Source organism: Labeo rohita, chromosome 15, assembly GCF_022985175.1.
Source record: "Labeo rohita strain BAU-BD-2019 chromosome 15, IGBB_LRoh.1.0, whole genome shotgun sequence".
In the NCBI taxonomy this organism is placed as follows: domain Eukaryota; kingdom Metazoa; phylum Chordata; class Actinopteri; order Cypriniformes; family Cyprinidae; genus Labeo; species Labeo rohita.
The window spans coordinates 23,894,839-23,916,256 of record NC_066883.1 but is presented as its reverse complement, the minus strand read 5'-3'; the positions used below and the strand labels follow the sequence as shown (position 1 = coordinate 23,916,256).

Genomic DNA, 21,418 nt, shown 5'->3' with positions numbered 1-21,418 from the left:
GAATGTTTATTTCTGCTCTGGGGATATGAAACAAGGAAGATGGGGAAACAACGGCACTGTGAATGTTTTGTTGAGAGATGGTGATGTTATAAATACTTGCATACAAGGCAGCAGCGCCGAGTATATGATGGCTGCCTGTGTTTTTGGAGTCTTAATCCTCATGGAGTCTTATTGGCTACTGAAGGAATTGAAAAACTGTTATGACTCATTTAATGTTTTCCTCTGCTTTCTCTTGCCAATTTAGGTGTGTGTTGGGACTGCCAAATTTCTAATTATAAATCTTAAAATATCTCGGATAGACCTGTCACAGTTATTACATAATCACCAGATTGCGATTTGAGGGAACAACAATCATTGTACACTTTCAGTCGGAGAAAACAGAACAGAAGTTGTCAACAGAATACAACAGAAGTTGTCATATAAAAAGTAAATGTGAAATGTTTAATAATGCATTTTTCTCATTCCAGTAGAGTTTTATGTGAATGCAGTAGATGAACTGGGATCATCTCAATTCATAAGTTGCATTATCAACTACATTTTCTGCTATTTCATAATAGTATAATATGAATAATGAAATGCGGGGATATTTGACTTCTTTAGGTGAACACACATAATTGTGTACATAATTAGAGAATTGCATTTACTCACTTTTAATTTAACAAAAAGCATGTCCAATTAATTAGAATCATGAAACTGTTAAACACAGTTTAACAGCAATTTATTAAAAGTTTAACAAAAATTATTTTTTTCCCCTTAAATTCAGTTTTATTTTTACCAAATTCTGTTTTCCATTAATTTTCTGGTTTGTATGTTTTTCTAGTGTATACTTTCTTCTGGTAAATATTCCTTAAAACATTTTAATAATGTCGCCGCCGGTAGCCTTGTGAGCAGTGCGCCGATATGCAGCGTTGTTGCGCTACGGGCGTCCCGGGTTCGAATCCCGGCTCGAGGACCTTTCCTGATACCGCCCCCTTCTCTCTCTCCCTCTTCGCTTCCTGTCCTGTATGATCTGTCCTATCACAAAGGCAAAAAGGCCAAGAATAAGTCTTTCAAAAAGAAAAAATTTTTTAATAATAATTTTATCATTAGTATTACGATCATTACAATTTTTTTTTTTCCTGGCGCAGTTTCTTAATACTGAACATTTTTTGACGGGCTGCTGTAAAGACCTTTAAGTTTCTGTTTGTGAATGATATGATAATAGTATAATAAAATTCTCATGAAGTGACTCTCAAAGTAGATTGTTTGTGTTCATGTTCTCATATATTGAGGCGACAGAGGCTGAAAACACAGCGAGCGTCATGTGTGCTTCCGTGCGTCTGTGCCATTCATTCACAAAGATGCAGAACATGCAGGATTCATATTTAAATATTTAAATACTGATTTAATCGTCAAATTCCGTGACATTCCGTGACGTGTTATGCAGTAAATTCCACTTTTATGACTGGATTCCGTGATTCCAGCTGCAGTTTTCTGCATCACGGAAATCATAGGGCCCTGTTGTTTCAAACCCTGCGTTCTTCAAAACAGAGCAAAATCATATAGGTTTAACTAGAATTAAATTAGGATGACTAAGTTACCATTTTAATTTGAGTGGACTATGGTCCGTGTGCTACTCATGAAGTGTTACTCGGCCTTCAACCTCACTCAACCCTGTTTGTTACAGTGCCACACTGACTAATCCTTCCTCCCTTCCTGTTAACAATCCATACTCGCCACCTAACAGCCCACCTGGCCGAAGCCATCCACGAGTGTCTCTCTTCATTCTCCCTGCAGGTTTCAATCAATTCCTCTCCGTGTGCTCCATTTATTTACCTCCCAGTAACACAGACCCCCAGCCTTGAAGTGAAATAAGATGAAAGCGGTGCATAACAGGGCCGCAGAGTTGAATTTCACTTTATTTTCTGCCACTTTTTTTGTTCAGTTTGACAAGCGATTAAAACCTCTGTTTCGCCAGCCTCTAGTCTGCAAGTTTGAGCGGGTAATTATTTTGGGGGGATCTGAAGGCTTCATTTACATAATGAGGGTAGTGGAATGTGACTGAACACAGCGGGGAGAGGTAGCAAAGAGGTAGTGATCTCACAGCAGCTTTCCTTAGAGTCCCAGAGTGCCAGCTCGAAGCATCTGGTTCTTATGCATGGCTGTGCGTAGGGCTCGGACCGGCATATTCCCTTGCAGTTTGAGGGGCTAAAAATGCTCTTTGTCAGCGACAGTTTCAGAACTTCAATTTTGCTGATCCAGTCGTAGGTAAGTTCAACCGATTAGTCTCTGGGCTCACGTCTGTCCTCTTCTCACTTGGAGAGCCAGAGATAATGAGCTTTCAAATCATGGGCCAATGCGTAGCGCATGGCCTCTTGGCCAGCTTTCTGAAGGTCCAGCAGGCCACTGTGGAATCGATAGATGCCCTTCAATTAGTAGAGCTGCAATATGTGCCATTTTGAACCTGGAGGTGTTGTTGAGGCCTGCAGCTTGAGGACTCATTCAGCTACTTGACACACTGTGCCAGTTTTCTACTTCTGAGACCTCTTAAAGTTGTAACTTTAATTTGCAGCTGTTGTAGCAGTCCATTTTCAGCCTCCAGTGGTTAAAAATAATGCACTAGAAAGATAAAAGTACAGTTTTATTTTTCTGCAGTCCATAAATGGTACTATCTGTTACGGTCACTTGTTGGAGAAATGTTTTACAGAATTTACTGTTAATACTTTTGTAAATGTTCATCTTATATAATCCAAACACTGCTCCTGTTTGATTCTATGTAAAAAGGAATGACATTTGCACTCTAGTTTATCAGTCCCTCCTCTCCAACCATCTGTTAAATAAACAGGTTTTGCTTTTTTCCCTTGAGTTTTATTCAGCTGCATATCCTGTCTTATTTGGAAATGATTTATTAAAGTAAAATGTTCGAACACAGTACTATGTTGACTTAAATGACAGTGTCCTTCTTTGATCTGTTAAGCTGTAGGCCCAATAGGATGTAACCTTGAAGTCTGGTCCTTGTGGAGTTGAACATGTTGGGGCACACACATGTTGTCTGCCATTTAAAGTCAATCCAATTAATCACATTGATTGAGGATCCTTCATTCTCACGCTCCAGAGCTCAGTGTAGGGATTTGACTTCACCATGTTGGTTTATTGTCAGTATATTTGGCTTTGTGCAGTTTGGCACTTCAAGATAATGTGGGTGGTGTATTTCTTAAGTTATTGTGTAGGAATTAAAGCTTCTTAAAGCTTTAAAAGCTGCCTTCTTTTGGGATTTTATTATATATATATATATATATATATATATATAAGTCCTTACAGCCTTGACCGTGGTGGTTGCGTTGCTGGCTATGCAGTGTCAGAAAGCTCTTGGATTTCATTAAAAATATCTTAATTGGTGTTCAGAAGATGAATGAAGGTCTTACAGGTTTGGAATGACATGGAGGTGAGCAATTAATGACAGAATTTACATTTTTGGTTAAACCAACCCTTCAATGATACTAGAATAATGGACATTTCAGCATTTTGATGTAAGTCCTCTTTTATCCAATAGATGGCGTCAGTGATTAGGACCACTCTTAGTCTGCCCCTCCTGCGGAGTGGACTTCATACTCCACCATCAGTCACGCCTCCCGTCGTTCCTTCTCGGCCCGTTCATTATCGTTCTTTCTCGTTTGCTGATGCGCTCTTACTCATAGGTTGCCAATTACTTTGACTGGCTCATATTTGACAGTCTTCTCAGAGGCAGCGGAACCTCTCCTGCCTCCACCCCACCTGTCAGAGCCTTCAAACCAGCATGCGGAATAAAGCAACACACACCCAGGAGTCTGTCTGTGCTTGCACTCCCTGTACCTACACTAGATGTCTCCATTAAACTCAATTTGAAATATTAAGCGAGGGTCACTAGTTTCTGTGACTCTGTTTTGTTTAAAGAAATTTTGGGGGTCTCCGCTTGGCTCACACATGAGCAAAGTTCTCCTCAGGGAACGCTACTGTAGTGTACAGAGAGCTTTAAGAGAACATTTGCTGCTGTGCTGTTTCCAGGTCAAAAGAATTGTTGACCCAAAAATGAAAATGTTATTGTTTACTCACCCCCATATCATTCCACCCCAGTGTTATTTTCTTCTGTGAAACACAAAAGGAGATCTTAGGCTGAATGTCTAAGCTTTTCCAAATAGCAGAGGAGGATTTACACTGCCAAGCTCTATAAAAGCAGTCAGTGTGAGTAGTGTTTATATTGTAGGTCTTCTGAAGCCATACAGTAGTATCGTGTGGGAAACAAACTGAAACTTCAGTAGGGTTTTTTTTTTTTTTTTTTTTGGACTTTTATGCTATATTACTACACTATTTACTAGAGCTGGGTTAAAAAAAAAATGATTTTAATCGATTCTAATTTTCACGAAGCAATATTGATTCCTAAATCTCAAGAATCGATTAGTCTAACCTGTTTTCAGTTAAGGAACAGAACATTGTAGCACACCTCACAGTAAATCGCAATAAGCTTTGTGCTTTGTTACTTTTGATATGTCTCAGATTTCAAATTCTGACTATTTTATTGCTGTATTCTAGCAATAAATCCTGTTTTGGCGCTGGGCGATGTGGTGTGACAGATTGCTGTAGCGCCTCAGTTCATGAGAAGTGGCAGCACGAAGTGCACGTGAACTGATCATCTCCTCTGCTTTAATACCGGTTTCAGCACGAATATACATTAAGTATCAGAAGATGTGTTAAAAGAGAGAGTACAACTCCCCAAAATCTGTATTCTGTCTCACATAATCGCTTAATCAGTGTTTCAACCACGCAAAGATGTCAGTACAACAGCTTGTAAACAATGCAACATAATGTCACATTTACCTCAGAAATACATATTTGTGACCATAAACTTATTTACCTAAAAAAATCAACTCTAGAGAGAAGCATTTTGCAAAATATATGCACCATAAAATAAATTCCAAAACAAAAATTTACAGATAACTTACTCACCCCCTTTTCATCCAAGATGTTCATGTCTGTCTGTCTTCAGTTGTAAAGAAATTGTTTTTTGAGGAGAACGTTTCAGGAATTTTCTCCATATAGTGGACTTCAATGGCGTCCGTGAGTTTGAACTTCTAAAATGCAGTTTCAGTGCAGCTTTAAAATCTAATTTTCTCCTCCAGCTCCAAATTTGCCCAACATTGCTGCAGAAGTACCAACCCAGTGTTTACAAAGTGAACGTGCAAAGAAGGTCAAAAGCCCTTTACAAAAAAAAAAAAAAAAAAAAAAAGATTGTTTGGAGCCCTTTGAAGCTGCACTAAAACTGCATTTTGGAAGTTCAAACTCGCAGGCACTATAGAAGTCCACTATATGGAGAAAAATGGAGAAATGTTTCCTCAAAAAAAAACAACTGAAGACAGACATGATCATCTTGGATGATAAGGGGGTAAATTATCTGTAAACTTTTGTTCTGAAAGTGAACTAATCCTTCAATTTTAACCTTTAATATTATAGTAATGTAGTACCAACTCACTCTACTTTATATTTTACATTATTAGTTGAGAGATGTTTTTCCTTGAGAAATTTGACATGTAATGTACCTGATATATATCCAAAAAAATCAATATCGAATCAGAAATGAAATTGGATATAAGAATCAAATCTTGAAACTTGTGTTGAAACCCAGCCCTAATATTGACAAATGAACCTTTTTTTCTGTAAAATTTTACTGAAATGTGACTGTAACCATTTATTTAGCAGTGTAGAAGATATCAGTCAATTAAGACTCAAATTTAATTGCGTTTCTTAAACGCATCATATGGCTTCAGAAGACTTCACTGTATTAAAAAGAGCTGCTTGGATAGCTGCATGACATATTTGTTCAAAGAAGGAAATAAAATGGATTTGTGAAGACATGGGGTGAATAAATGATCATTTAAATATTGGCTGAATTATTCCTTTAACTTGCTGATGAAGCTATTTATAACATGCTTGTATACTTGGACGTTATATATCTACATCTAATAGATGAAGGACCATATTAACCATAGTTAGACCATACTAACACAAAAGTTGTTTAAATATAGTTTATTTGTACATTTTATAAAAACTGCAATTAATTCAAAGCTGTTGAGAAACAGCACTCAACCAAGACTTATTAATGAAATCGCTTCATAGATTCTTAATTTTCTTGCGTCTGTTAAAATTCCTGTCACAAGTGTTTCATGTCTCTGACATGTGACAGTCCGTTCAGTTCTCAATCTCGCTGATTTCCTCTTGTTGTCTGCTCTGCTCAGTTCAGACACGCTGCACTGAGCGCCAGCCTGTCACTCCAATGCTCTAAAGCACATGCCATTTCCAATTTGCTTCTCCGGTGTTCATTCTGCCTTCCTCGATGGCACCACCCGTCATCCATACATTCAGGCTCAGTCAGCCAATTACCGTACACCATCAGGTCTTGGCCATGTGAAGCGTTTGTTTTATTCTGCGGTATTGTTTATTTTTATGACTCATTCGCAAGATTCTCAATTAGTTTCTTGAATAATTCCAGCGTAGTATCAGTTGCCGTCACTGTGTTGTATGAATACGCTTGCCTTTTCAAGTGTGCTTGAGACACTTTTTTTTTATTTTTTTTTTTAATCAGAAATAGGCTGATTCTTTTTGCAACGCACGACTAGATCTATATTTAGGGAATTATTTTGGGAAGTATGTAAGCGCAGTGATATAACAAAGAAGTTGAAAATTAAGTTTAGAGACTGTGCTTTAGAATTAAACCCATTTTTCAGTTGGCAGACACAGCACTAGAAACCAGGGCCACACGCTTGTCTATTAACGTGGATATTTTCAATTAGTCGTGCCTCCCAGAACAAGCCCTGAACCCTTGTATTTACCGATCCACCCCGTCCTACCCCTCCGGTAACCAGGCCTACGGTCTCTAGATTATAATGCAGTATTGATTCCTCAGACACACTGCTTCATCCTGAGTGAGCTTTGTTGTTTTTTTTTATTCTCTCTTTCCAACCTCCGTCTTCCCAGCCACTCTGGAGCGTGAGTGAAAATGGGTTTCTGATTTCACCATTGCAGTCCTGACCCCATCTCCCTGAACCATTCCTACACTGTTGATTCGTTTCGCAAGTAGCCCCCAGCGTCTCTGTGGCCACCGCTGCTGTTTTTCCCTAGTTGGAGCTGATCTCTTTCTGTCTCTGTAGATCTAGTTAAGATATCAGCTACTTATCTGCCTGAACAGATGAGCTATTGCGTTGTATGTAGAGATGAACAGATGTCTGGTTGATTTACTTTTTGATGATTGACAGCATTAGGCTGACCATTTTTTTTTTTTTTTTTTTGTCTTTTTGTTTACAGGTATGATAAGGAAGGACATGCTATGGATGGACAGTCGATGACTGAGTTGAGAGGACCTGGTGGTGGTGGTGGAAACACAAACTGGAAGACCCTGGCAGAAGTGAAGAACGAGCACTTAGGACATGGAGACAAAGTATGTCACCCACATTATAGGGCCTTTTTTTTTCTTTCCAAGTTATGTTTTTTCAATTTGTCGTTTTAATGTTTCTGGACTGTTTTAATTGTTAAATTACAAAATGACAAATAACAGTATGTCTAATTAATCAAAATCATGACGCTTATTTAATTTAACACCAATTTATTTAAAATGTAACAATGTAATTTTTAAGGACCTAAGAAATCTCATTCATTTTTTTTTTTTAACAAATTCTATATTTTCCATACATTTTCTAGTTTCTATTTTAATGGTTTTAAATTTTCTAGACTGTTTTAATGATCAAATTTTAAAAAAAAAATAATCAAAAAGCATTTCTAGTTAATCAAAATAATGAAATGCAATTTAACAGCAATTTATTGAAAGTTTAACAAAAACTACATTAAGGCTCTATGAAATGTCCTCTCAAATTTAATTTTTTCAAAATTCTGTTTTCCATTAATTTTTGTTTTTATTCAATAGATTTTGTTTTAATGGTTTCATAAAATGCTAAAAATCAAAAACACCTCTAATTAGTGTACTAACCTACTTTTAGTTTATTTTTTCAACATTTGGCCATTTTAGTGCTATACAGTAAATTACATTTTTATGGCTGGATTCATAGAAATCATAGGGCCCTAATATTAAAATTTGACTCTTGAATTTTTTTTTTTTTTTCTGTAAAAAGACATTAGAATACATTTCCAAAAATGTTACTTAATTACATTATTTTATTGTCATTTAAAGTAAATATTATATAAAAAAAGTTAATTTCAATTTTATATTTTATAAATAAATGTGTATATTTTTAAAGGAGTCTTCTTATAAAGAATAATCTTTCTGGTCTAAAAGGCTGCCTTTTCAACTCTTTTCTAAAAGAGTTGAATTTCTAACGTCAGAAACATACAACACTTGACTGTTCATTTTTACACATGGATATTCAGATATGAGATATTTTTGATGAAATCCGAGAGCTTTCTGACCCCTGCATAGACAGCAACACAACTAACATGTAGTAAGAACATCCATAAAAATAGTCCATGTCGTGGTACTGTTGTAAACAAAAATGCAAAACAAGAGAGTCTAAAAATAACTTTATTCAACAAACTTCATTTTTGTTGACACGCATTCACAAGAGTACCAAAGTATTCTCGTAGCTTCATAACATAACGTTTGAGCCACTGATGTCTGGAATGACAAAAGAAAAACTGATTAAGCCATACATATGACCCTTTTTAGAAAGTCCTGGACTTGTAGAGCATCACTTTATTAGGGTGTCTCATTGTCTGTTCATCTGATTAGTTGTAATCAGTCTGTCCTGCGTGACATGTGTTCTGAAACAAAAGACACAGGGATGCAGTCATTTAGCTACACTGTTACTTTTCTCTCTGCTCATTAATCACGCATTGTAATGCCCTTCCCGTCTTCCCAAGGTGTGTGCTTAAGTATTACTCACATTCAGCGCTGGAGATGGAGAATGGAGATTAGCAGGACTCCATTTACTAAGCCTAATAATTAAGAGATTATACTACAGATAAGCTGCATAATAAATCTGACCTTGCCTGCTGCCTATTTTTGGTTTTTCTGGTGTGTTCGTAGAAGTCGGGTTGTCACGAGACCAGCGTTTTAGTAGTTGATACCAGTTCCAGAGATTAGATTGTGTTAATCGGCAATTATAGATGACAATTTCAATACCGCGGCAAAACAATTTAAATATTAACAAGGTATGGCATGTGGCCTTCAGGTGTTTATAAATTAAATTAGCATATTAATTTTTGTTTTGTTAATATAATTATTTGTATTTATTTTTTTAAATAATACGTTTTACTTAACATTCTTGTTTGGTTGCAGAGGACTTATTAAAGAAATGTTGTTATTGGGTTAATATCACTGACATTTTCTTTTTTCTATGGTAATTACAATATTGTCATTGTTTTTCAGGGATATGTATTTTTTTATAGCTGAGAACAAGTTTTTATTTTTGGGTCATGATAGGGCTGGGCAATATGGGCAAAAAAATGATCACAATAATTTTTTCCATATCAGTTGATATCGATAATTAGCACGATAAATGTCAAATCTTTATTTCTTTCAAGTTTAATTATTAATATTTTTGCTCCAAAGTGAAAGTTGTAGAAACCAGACCATTAATTTTCCTTAACAAAATAAATATCTGAATAGAAAATTTTTCTGCATATTCTAATAAGTTATATTGTTTCAAATCAAGAAACAGGTTTGGGTTGTCTGATAATGATAATGATAATGATAATAATAATAATATCACTTTTTTTGTCTCTAAGAAATGCACATTTGATAGTAACTTGAGGATGCAGAGGCAAATTTTTGTTTATTATCAATCAGCAACAACTGTAAGAATTGTAGCAACCTCAGTTTTATATGGTGAAATGTATTCTGACCCAGTTTTTTTTTTTTTTTTTTTTTTTTTTTTTTTTTTTAAGCATTGGTCTCCCATAGTAGCAAGCATACATTTTAAATCATGATAAACACAGTTAAAACCACACATAATGGTACCTCAGTACCATGTTAAAATATAACTGCATGGTTTTATAGGTAGCCTATTTGTATGAAAAATGCTAGTTATTGAATTATCGCCCAGCCCTAGGTCATGAATGATATGAGATTTATCTTTTTTTGGGTGGTAATATTAAAGAGGGATGTCCAGAATAGAAAGAGAAATTCCGAGCTCACCGGGTGTAGTGCTACAATAAAAAGGAGAGGGGCTGCAAACTGAAGCCACAATAACAGAGTATGTGAAAAATGGGAAGACTGTTTTCATAAGTTAGAAATCAATTATTAAAGCAGAAAGAAAACAAGACTGTTTTCTCTGCATTATAGATTTCTGAAGTGTGATTTTTGCACAAAGACGCTGGGTGTTGCATGATACTGCTATTGAACACTGCATCATCAGTCAAGTGTGGTTGCAAACCAAAATAGCAGCATGTAAGACTCGTGTGCAAGACGAGCATGTAGAATGAATTGGAGTCTCGCAATCTGGTTGAGGCTTAACAGCTCAGATTTTGCCTTGGATGATCATGTACATGGGTAACATGGTGATTGTAGGTGTTAGGGGTACTTGTGACTAAATTTATTTATTTTTTTTAAATTAAAATACCTGGCCCCACATGGACCACTGGCCAGGATGTTAACCCCGTCAGTTTATTCTATGTGACGAAATGCTTTTAATGCCCTGATCTCATCCTTTCTGCTCTATTGGGACACAAGATTAGGCTGCTAAAAGCTCACAACTTGTCTTTAACTACAAAAAAAAAGTTATTGTCCTAGTTTTCGGTCCTGTGTTGCCTGACTGAAACTTCTTGTCAGAGTTATTGTAAGAGAATTTAAAATTGATTTCCAGACCTGGAGAAGTAAGGTATATTTCTGTAGTGATTATACTTTTTGTTGTTGTGAAATTTATTTTTAAGAGATTTAATTGACAAGGAATTGTGCTTTTGGAAATCTTTATAAAAATGTTGGGAATTAATTATCCGGTATGAAACATACATTGATTAAAAGGTATGGAGACTGCACTGGGAATAGAAAACAATTTCTTATTAAAACACTCCATTTTTAAATGTACTGGAAACAACAGCTTTTCATGTTTGATTTGGTTAATGGTACTTTAACATCTACTTTTCCATCTATGCTTATAGAACAAGATAAATGAATTCGCTTTGAATTCCCAAACCACTATTCTATCTTATATTTTTTAACAAAGTGAAATTATCAGCCATATTGACCGGTAAGTAGAAAAAATATTCTGCTCTGCACCCTCTTTGAGGACCCATTCATCTACTGAACGAATGTGACAATAATTACATAGGTATTTACTGGATTAATTATTGTATTTCAGAGAGGCGGAAATGTTCAGAGGGGTTTTTTTTTTTCCACTAAGTGAAATGACAGTAATTTACGAGGATATTTCACTTATTGAATAACAAGCTTTTTTTCTGTCTGCTTTCTGCCTTTGTCGTTCACATTTCCCAGGAGGCTTTTTATTTATTTGAAGTGACACGGAATATCAATTCCAGTCCTTCGAGAAGTTAATTGGGGTCAAATTCTCAAAGCGAAACAACTGGGTGGTCAGCAGTAAACCTGTTAGAAGAAAAATCAATTACAGTAGTAACACGTTTTTGCCATTTGTTGTTGTTTTCGTATCCCATTTCCTTAAAAATATGGGGTTAAGACTTTGCCAGAGGCTCTGTATAGATTATAGTCCAAAGAGAGATGATAAATCCACTGCGTGCTGAATTCTCAGTTCTCTGAAAGGCAAAGTGCCCTTTTTTGCATTTCATTAAAGAGTCAATTTTACTGCATAAATATGAATCAAGCCCTGGTTTTCAGAGGAGTGTGAGTTTCTTAAGCCCACTGTAGGTCATTGCAGAAGAATCTCATCTTAGTGCTTTCATCAACACCGTTGTCTCCAAGGAAAGCATGAGTGCCGTGTGTGTTTGTGTAGGAAAGATTTGGTTTAATGTGTTTCTCCAGAGACTTGTGAAGAGCAGAGTCATGCTCATGTCCAGCCACTGACCCCTTTTTCACCCTGTAATCCGCAATCTCCTTTATCTGTCCTCCATCTTTTTTTCGTGATGTGTGTAAAACAATAAGGTGCCCTTAGCTGACTCCTCAAGATTTTAACCACCTTTATCCTTTCACCTTTAGAGACACAATTTTTCTTTTATTTACCTTCTAGATGAGGTATTTTCCATAAAAGGTGATAGAATAGAACCTGAAAATGCATATTTTATTTTCTAAGAGTTTCCAACCCTGTTACCTGTTTAAATCAATTTTAAACCTCATTTGTTTGTAGCAGTGAACAAAAAATAAATCAAACACATTGCCCAAACTCGACCCTGGAGGGCCGGTGTCCTGCAGAGTTTAGCTCCAAAACCAATAAGACACCTGAACCAGCTAATCAAGCTCTTACTAGGCATACTAGAAACTTCCTGGCAGGTGTGTTAAGGCAAATCTAAACTCTGCAGGACACCAGCCCTCTAGGACTGAGTTTGGGCACCCTATTTGGGCCCTATTTTAACGATCAGCACTTGGTCTGAAGTGCATGGTGCAGGTGCACTTTGGCCATGTCCAAATCCACTTTTGCTAGTTTAGCCACAGGGAAAAAAATAGGTTGGCGCACCGGGAGCTTGATCCAAAAAAAGGGTCGTTCCTATTCTCTTAATGAGTCATGGGTGTGTTTTGGGCATAACATGAAATAAACCAATTAGAGTCTCATCTCCCATTCCCTTAAAAAGCCATTCATTTTTAATATTTGGCATGATTGTGTACGCATGTTGTGCACCCGCCTATAAGCACATATTACTAATGCACCCTTTAAATAAATTTTTAAAAATACTGCGCTTGAGCTGCTGTTGTTGTTGTTGTTTTTCAATTTGATCAATAATTCTAATGTAATGTTTTATTTTTTAGAATTCCACACTTTGACAGTATGCCAGTAATAACCGTAAAGAGAAAAGAACAATCCAACTGCATGTAGGTGCACATAATTAACTGCTCTTGTGATGATGCTCATATCACTAGGCGCCATTAGTCGTTTTTCCACTATTGGGGCGAACGGTTCTTAGAACGGTCAGGTACAGTTCCAGTTGTGTTTCCACCTGAGCCTGGTACAGCATGATTACAAACCGTTCGCGGCTTGGAATTCTCAGCATGGTTAGACAACCGTGCCAAACTGTGCTGATAGAATGTGTGTGCTAAGCGAAAGCACGCTATTTGATCAAACAGCCAAGTAAACAGCTGTTACGCTGCGTTCATAGCTCATACATTAATACTGTCAATAAATGTGGTATTTTTTTTTAAAAAGGTTTTACCTTCTGTGTCCGTCTCCGTTGGCATGCATATCCCCTCAGCATTTGTTGGTAACGTTATACCGGTTGTCGCCTTCTGTTTATTTTATTTTATTTTATGCGCCAAGAGTTGTGTCCTTTTTTTCCTGTTATTTAACGAAGTAGTCCTAAAAACAGAAATATCTGATCATCATCCATATCGCTGTTTATATTACAATTGCGTTACCAAGGCAACGACTGACGCATTTGTGTTTACATTCCAAAGAGTTCCATTTTATCAGAACCACAGTGGAAAATGAAACCATATCCGTGCTCACCGGGCTGGAATGGCACGGAATGGAACATTAAGCAAAGAGAACAGTTCGGCCCGATAGTGGAAAAGCGGCAATTCACACATTCACAAAGATGTGACGCGGCCAGTGCAATAGGAAAAACATGCGAGAAGATGGGAGTGAACTTCTTTGAACTTGAACGCCATGTTTTTAGAGTGCCGTTGCATGCATGAGACGCTGCAAGAGGTGTGAGTGCACGTCAAACGCGTCCATGTTTACATGGAGAAAAAAAAATGGAAAAGCAACGCAATCAAATATAAAAAAAAAAAAAACCTGAGAACTACTACTGTATGTCTGTTTTGATGTTTGCATCATGGTGACAGGCTAAAAGCTGCTGTTCATTGTTTTTACAGAACATTTAGAGTTAATAATAGTCTACTGGTGTTCATTTACCTTCATTTGAATTACCTTGACTTTTGAGATTTTTTTTTTTAAAGCATTTTCCTCTGATTATTTCTTACATATGTATATAACAAGTTTGTTCAAGATGTAGTTGTAGTCTCTGCATTTTTTCAGCAAAGATATTTATCAAGTGATTTAACATTTACATCATGTTGACAACTTTGTGTGCTGCATTTGGAGTAGATTTTTTTTTAACTAGAGGGTTAATAAAGAAAAAGTTGAATCATGTTGTAGTTACATTTTCAAGTTGGCTAGTTAAAAATCGAAAAAAAAAATTGAAAATCAGTCAAATGTTCTGGAAGTCAAATGAGATTTTAAATTGCCATATCATCTAGCCCTATACTGTGCCATTGACTTTAGATCAGGTTTTGGTTGGTTAATGGAGCAATCATGTTCAGTTGACTCAAAATAGCAACGTGCCAACAGTGCGCCTTAACATACCTCGTTTTCAGACCAGCATGCCCATGGGCGACTAGATGGTAGCAAGTGCATTTGCCGTTTAAACAACATGGTGCTGAATGTGACAGTGATAACTGCATTGGGCTGAAACTCGCAAAAAAAAAAACCTTGCGGCTGACGTCTCATTGCATCGGGTGTATGACAGGGCCCTATATGTTGCTATTTTATTTTAGATAGTCTATCTGACACATCTGATGATTCTCACAACAAAAACATGGTGTCTATGCCTCTAAGGCTTTCACTGAATTCATTGGGATACCAAATTGTACTATCAGTGCAGGAAGTGCCAACTGCACAAAATAATTCCTAGTATTGCTGTGTCTCACTTTTCATCTCCAGCCCCAGTGGCTGTGCACTTCCTGTCCTCCCATTGTCTGTTCTGCATACATTTAGCACAGAGCCTTTGACCTCCCCTCCAGGTGCTCTACGGCTGCTGCTTCCCTTCTGCCTTCAGCCCCGTTCACAACCCTCTTTAATGTTTATGCATATCCTCTATTTTGCATATCCCACTTTAATATGAATATAGGCGAGTTTTTGTTTTGCCTTTCTGCTTGGCTCATTTTGCAAGCAGCTTGCGTTTAGTTTTTCTTTTTTGAACTCTATATATCATGTTATGCAAGTTCTGCATCTACCACTTGACAGCTTACCATAGAATGGTAGTTAAGATGTACAGTATTAGTCAAAAGTTTACACACACCAACTATGTCTTTGTAGTACACAACTACTGTGTTTAATAGAATGAGCTTGTAAAAAATGTTGTTTTAAATGTCTTTTTTTTTTCTTCCCAGGCTGATTATTTCTCTTGCATCGCCACCATAGTCTACATCCGTAAAGAGAACTGCTTATATCAGGCCTGTCCCAGTAAAGACTGCAACAAGAAGGTGGTGGACCAGCAGAATGGCATGTACCGCTGTGAGAAATGCGACAAAGAGTTCCCCGACTTCAAATATCGTCTCATGCTCTCGGTAAGGGACTTGCCCTTGGCTTTGCTGCCCCTTCTGAAATAACACATCAAACTCCTCCAGTCAGTATTCTCTGGTTGTCCTAAAATAAATATCTCTGCCATCCCCTTTATGTTCTCTGAAAATAGTAATGTCTGAAATGAATTTGTAACGGAGTTTGTTGCTGTTTTCCTGCTCTAAATGCATCGTACATCTGAGGCCACTTTCTGTTTTGCTCTTCATCAGCTCAGACTGTGTTTTGTTAATTGCCCCCTTTTTTGTTTTTAAAGCTGCATCTCGAATTCCAGGACAGGATAGAAATGGTGCAAATAAATCTTGCTGCTGGTCTGCAGCCAAAAATGTTGTAAAAATAGAAACTTTAAAACTCCATTTAGACTCCATTTGGCTCCAGCATCCAGACATGTAGAAATAAGTCACTTCTGTTTTTCGTCCCATCTGCATAGCTTATCGCTGTCTTTAAACACTGGATCTGATGTGATTCTTGAATGTGACTTGATGAATGAAATGGTTTTGTGCTTTTTATTAATTGTCCTCTCATTCTTTTAGGCCAATGTTGCTGATTTTGGAGACAACCAGTGGGTGACTTGCTTTCAGGACAGTGCAGAGACCCTCCTGGGCCAAAATTCGGCTTATCTTGGCCAACTCAAGGATTCAGTGAGTAGTTTCTTCTTGTCTGCTTCTCAGTCTCATTTTTTTTCCCACACTTTCCATCCATGTGGTACATGAAAGTGTGGCCTCGAGGATTGGCCGGCGTATTACAAAGACGCTCCGAGAAGCAGCATATTGTGTATGAATTGGAGTTCTTTCTGTGGCGTGTTTCTGAAATAGGCTTTCAAGCCCAAGGATTTTTAACAAGGTCTTACTCCTAGAAGTTGATTCAATCTCTCATGAAGTGTTCTATATTAAGAGACAAACAGTGTTCTTTTACATTGTGTTGTTTGTAATCCTCTTATATTATTGTCTTGCCTTGCTTTTACAGAATGAAGCTGCGTTTGATGAAGTCTTTCAGCGTGCAAACTTCAATACTTTTGTCTTCCGGAACAGAGTCAAGCTGGAGACCTACAATGTAAGTTTAGGAGAAAAAAATCTGCCAGTTACAGTTTGATCTCATACAAATATGAAAAAACTATAATTCATTTGTGACCCTGGACCACAAAGCCAGTCATAAGTAGCATGGGTATATTTGTAGCAATAGCCAGCAAAAATTTGTATGGGTCAAATTTATATGTTTCTTTTATGCCAAAAATCATTAGGATATTAAGTAAAGATCATGTTCCATGAAGATATTTTGTACATTTTCTACCATAAATATATCCAAACTTAATTTTTGATTAGTAATATGCATTGCTAAGAACTTCATTTGGAAAACTTTAAAGCCAATTTTCTCCATTTTTATTTTTTATTTTTTAGCACCCGCAGTTTCCAGATTCTCAAATAGTTTTATCTCAGCCAAATATTGTCATATCTTAACCTAACCATACATCAATGAAAAGCTTATAAATTGTATAAATCTCAGTTTCAAAAAATTGACTCTTATGACTGGTTTTGTGGTACATGGTCATGTATTTAATTTAAGAAAATGAATAAAAATGCATTAAGTTGCAATAAAAGTTAAAATTCAGCTAAATTTTTAACTGGATGAAGGAATCTGAACAAATCAGTGTTTTTCGTACCTTTTGATGTGATTGAGATTTATGGAAATCGACACAGCGTCTCTGCCGCCCCGTCAATCACAGCGCTTGCTGATGAAAATTGCTCTATGCCTTGTTCTTTTCTCCGCATGACGTTGTACGCGAGAGCCGTGTGAAAACCTTGTTGACAGATGAGCTGTGAATATTGAAGATGTTTGTGTTGTTTCTGTAAACCTGGAGCCAAGAACACCACCTACTCCATTTGCCTTTCTCAAACACACCTGCTCACAAACCCAATGCAAAGAACAACATCTCAGCATTTTCTTCGATCACCCTTTTTTAAAGTAGTATTATTATCAGAGTTGAGATTCATGTTACTTCTCAAAATTCAAATTAACTTCAATTTGACTCCATTTCATATTAGCTACATATAATTTATAGCTTTAAATTGGCTAGCTTATTTCTTTAATCGAGTTAGGCATACAGCGGTGCTGCAGTCGCTCTCTGTGTAATGCGATTTATTATTCTGCAGGGAAATTAGTATGCATCTAAAATGCTGTATCAGTATCCGAATTCCCAGCCATCACATTGCTGGAGATCGTTAAATTACATGTTCAGGTAATGAAATCAGAATGCAAGGCCACAGTCAGCACTGGAGAAGGTCACCTTTAACTTGGTTGCATGAAAATATGGATCTTATTAGGGTTAGGAGTTTATTTAGGTATAGACATTGAAAGTACAAGTTAAGAGTAAACTGTCCTTAGTAGTTTTTTTTTTTTTTTTTTTTTTTACTTGACCAAATATGACCTGTACTTAAAGGATTAGTTCACCTCCAGAAAAATTTCTCACCCCCATGCCATCCAAGTTGTTCATGTCTTTCTTTCTTCAGTCACAAGGAAATTAAGGTTTTTGAAAAAACAGGATATTTCTCTATATAGTGGACTTCAGTAGGAACCAACGGGTTGAAGGTCCAAACTGCAGTTTCATTGCAGTTTCAAAGGGCTCTGCCAGCTGAGAAATACGGGTCTTATCTAGTGAAATGATTGGTGTGTATATATATATATATATATATATATATATATATATAATGTTTTTTTTGTTTGTTTGTTTTTTTTTTTTAAGAAAATGACAGATTGTTTTGCTAGATAAGACCCTTTCTTCCTGGCTGGGATTGTTTAGAGCCCTTTGAAGCTGCATTTAAACTGCCATTTGGACCCATTGGTTTCCACTGAAATCCACTATATGGAGAAAAATCCTGAAATATTTTCCTTAATTCCTTTTCAACTGAAAAAAAAAAAAAAAAAAAGACAAACATCTTGGATGAAATAGGAGTTAGTACATTATCAGGAAATTCTAATTCTGGAAGTGAACTAATGTTTTAAAGATTAGGTTAAATGGAGGCTATTTCATACTATTCATGAATGAATAAATACAATCAGGGTTTGCCTATTTATGGAAAAAAAAATGATTTCTAATCCTGGTACAATTATTTTAAAAATAATAATAAAATCTTAAATGTTATGGGAATTTTAGCTCTGTTCATTAGTTGGAAATGTGGAGCAGATGATTAATAAATTGTTATAATTATTTATTATTATTCAAAGGCATTGGGAGCTTTGTAGAATAAATGTATGTAGAAACGCACATAATTGGAACCTGTGTTTTGATAATTACTATTATTATTTAAAATAACCCAAATGCCAGAACAGATTTATGTGTTTGCGAGTTGTGAATCCCGTGGGGGTGTGAAACTTTTCTGCATGCATAACACTTTATGCAATCAGTGAATTAGACCAGTGAACCCAAAAGTAGTTTTTAGATGATTTCTTGCCTCTTAATCTAAATTGAAGCTAACACATCTTTTTCCTTTTGGTTCCAGTTTGAAATTTTGTTTTTCTGCAGACGATCTAATTGTAATTGAGACATAAGCAAGCTGCAATAAGTTGACATTAATAGAAAGCTGTCTTGTTTCGTTCATTAAATGTTAGCCAAATAGCATGCGCTAATTTGTTTGCTATTAGATTGCTGTTCATCTTACTGCTCTGTCTGTTAAAATATCTACAGGCTGTTGGTGACAATTTTTGGATCTTTTGAATAGAGCAGCGTTTGTCATAAATCATTACAGGCTATGAACTTAAGCTTTACAACACAGTCCAGTGCTGATGCCATGAAAGTTTTAAAAGGAAGACTGAATCTGCAAATGGCTACACCAAGATTGCTAAAATGTGGTGGAGCATTGTGTCTTTTGCCCATCATCTGCATGCAGCTTTAAAAATGGTGCCAGACTTAGTTCTGCAATGCCAAAACAGCATAAAATCTTCAAAATGCTGCTTATGCAGTTTCATTTGATTTGTTTTTGTATCCTGTGGCTCTTAATGGGAAAGATTTTATTAAAGCTTATTAATGTATGGCAGATTTACATTTAATCTGCCCTTTGTCTCTGAGGCAATATCACATTTAGAGATGTTTAATGCCTGCAGTTGTGACTAAATAGGTTTTTAGGTTAAACTAATGGTGTTAGGAGTTTCCACAGGGGTCATTAGAAGATACTCATCATTTTTACAAAATTGTGAGTGTAGTATATTTACAGGTTATTCTTAGCTCGTGCCTCACCAGTTTTTTTTTGTTCCTCCCAAGATCATTCCTCCTTTTTATTTGCTTCATGAATATAGCTCAAAATACTTGCGGATGATTTGTGCTTAAAAATAGGAATAGTTCATATTCAAACTGAAAACATTTGCTCCCTTAGGAGATCATACAAGTGCTTTTGGATGGGGAAGAATTGGAAAATTTGGGGACTTGGATGCTAATCCCTTTCGCTTTGTCTTCATAGGATGAATCGCGCATTAAAGTGACCGTGGTGGACGCCAAGCCAGTTGACCACAGAGAATACAGCAAACGGCTGATCATCAACATAAGGAAGTTGGCAGCACAGTAGAACTGCCAGTGTTACACAGAACAAGTTTCTTATGGTATTGTGCGTACTAATTGTATAGCATCTTTAAAGTATCTGTTTTATGTTTCTTTAGTTTCCATTTTGTTTTTCAGTCGATAATTTCACAACTTTTTCCAAAACTGCAAGATCAGATTAGCTTGTGCTGTTGTCCCCAGGGTTGACTGATTGCAAAGGGCCTGAAGTTCTTTAGAAATTGCTGACGTATTTTGTGAAGTGAAGATTGTAGAAGAGACAAATTGGGAAAGAAATGGACTTGGAGTTTGGAGAATTATAAATCAGTGCACATTCAGGGGTCCGCTGCTGTGATTTAGATTGGCTAGAGAAAAGTATAACCCCTGTCTCTGTAGGAACGCCTGGACTAAAACTGCAGAACTTTGATAAAGCTATACGCACCCGTGCTTACCAGGCTCACACTGTATTTATATAGATATACGCTGTATGTCTCTTATTACAAATAATAAAGCTTTTTGTGTTCTTGAGTCTGTGTTATTTTTTGGCTCTGTTTTTTCTGCTAAGTATTAAACACCGTTATATACACCATAAGTAGTGCCTTTTGCTGTAAAATGCTCACTTTTAAGAAATTAAGTGCTAAACATTCTCATTTAAGATACTGTTGATATAACTTTTAAAAAGTTTTCTTAAATTCCAGTGTTTAGTGTCCTGCCAGTGTTCAATGTTGTGTTTATGATTATGATTACATAACCAAGTGTTTTTACTGGATTAAGACATGATTTAATTTGGAGTATAAGTTGTGGCATATTCTAACCTTAATAAATGTATGCATTATATATATATACATTGTGAGAGAATCTTTAGTAAATCAGTAAATGTAATCCCCTATCTACCCCTATTTTTACTGTAAAAACAGCCGGGGTCATTTGTACATTTTAAGTGTCTGGCTTCCGGTCTCATGGCGTCCAGCTATTTTTAGCTGTAAAAATAGCTCGTTTTGCTGCTTGATAATGAAATTGGTGAGTCTTACCATATTATTTTTATGTATTATCCTAATTATGAACATGAATGCAGTTAACCTGCAGTTACAAATGCATAATTAATGTTTTGACATTTAAAAACAAAAAAAAAGTTAAATACTGATTTTGGGTAAGGAAAATATACTTAAAACATAAAACTAAAATCGCCAGTGTCGCCAAATCACTGCATGAATGAGTCATTGAGTCATTCAACCGATTCCTACAAACGGTTGATTGATTCACACACCATCGCGTGTTGCTCAGAGAAGGAAAACAGTGCTGTGGCTTTGTTTCGAATCATTTTCGCTGTCAAAATACAGCAAAACCAAGAACTGTTGTGTCTAAAATGTAAATCACTTAATTTTAACTACTTCAAATCAGTATCACATTTGGAATCGTGCTGATATATTTGGACAAAAACGCTAGAAATTATAAA

The 21,418-nt window shown here is 36.3% G+C and overlaps 1 protein-coding gene across 1 annotated transcript in view; it reads left to right on the top strand.

The window, feature by feature from the left end:
- Positions 1–20,490, top strand: part of rpa1 (replication protein A1) — a 29,535-nt gene extending 9,045 nt beyond the window's left edge. Inside the window, exons 13-17 of the mRNA XM_051129853.1 lie at positions 7,315–7,447; positions 15,251–15,427; positions 15,971–16,078; positions 16,404–16,490; positions 19,889–20,490. Of these exons, the coding sequence (XP_050985810.1) occupies positions 7,315–7,447; positions 15,251–15,427; positions 15,971–16,078; positions 16,404–16,490; positions 19,889–19,993 (610 nt within the window). The 3' untranslated portion in view covers positions 19,994–20,490. The remainder of the gene's footprint in view (positions 1–7,314; positions 7,448–15,250; positions 15,428–15,970; positions 16,079–16,403; positions 16,491–19,888) is intronic.
- Positions 20,491–21,418: the final 928 nt, after the last annotated feature.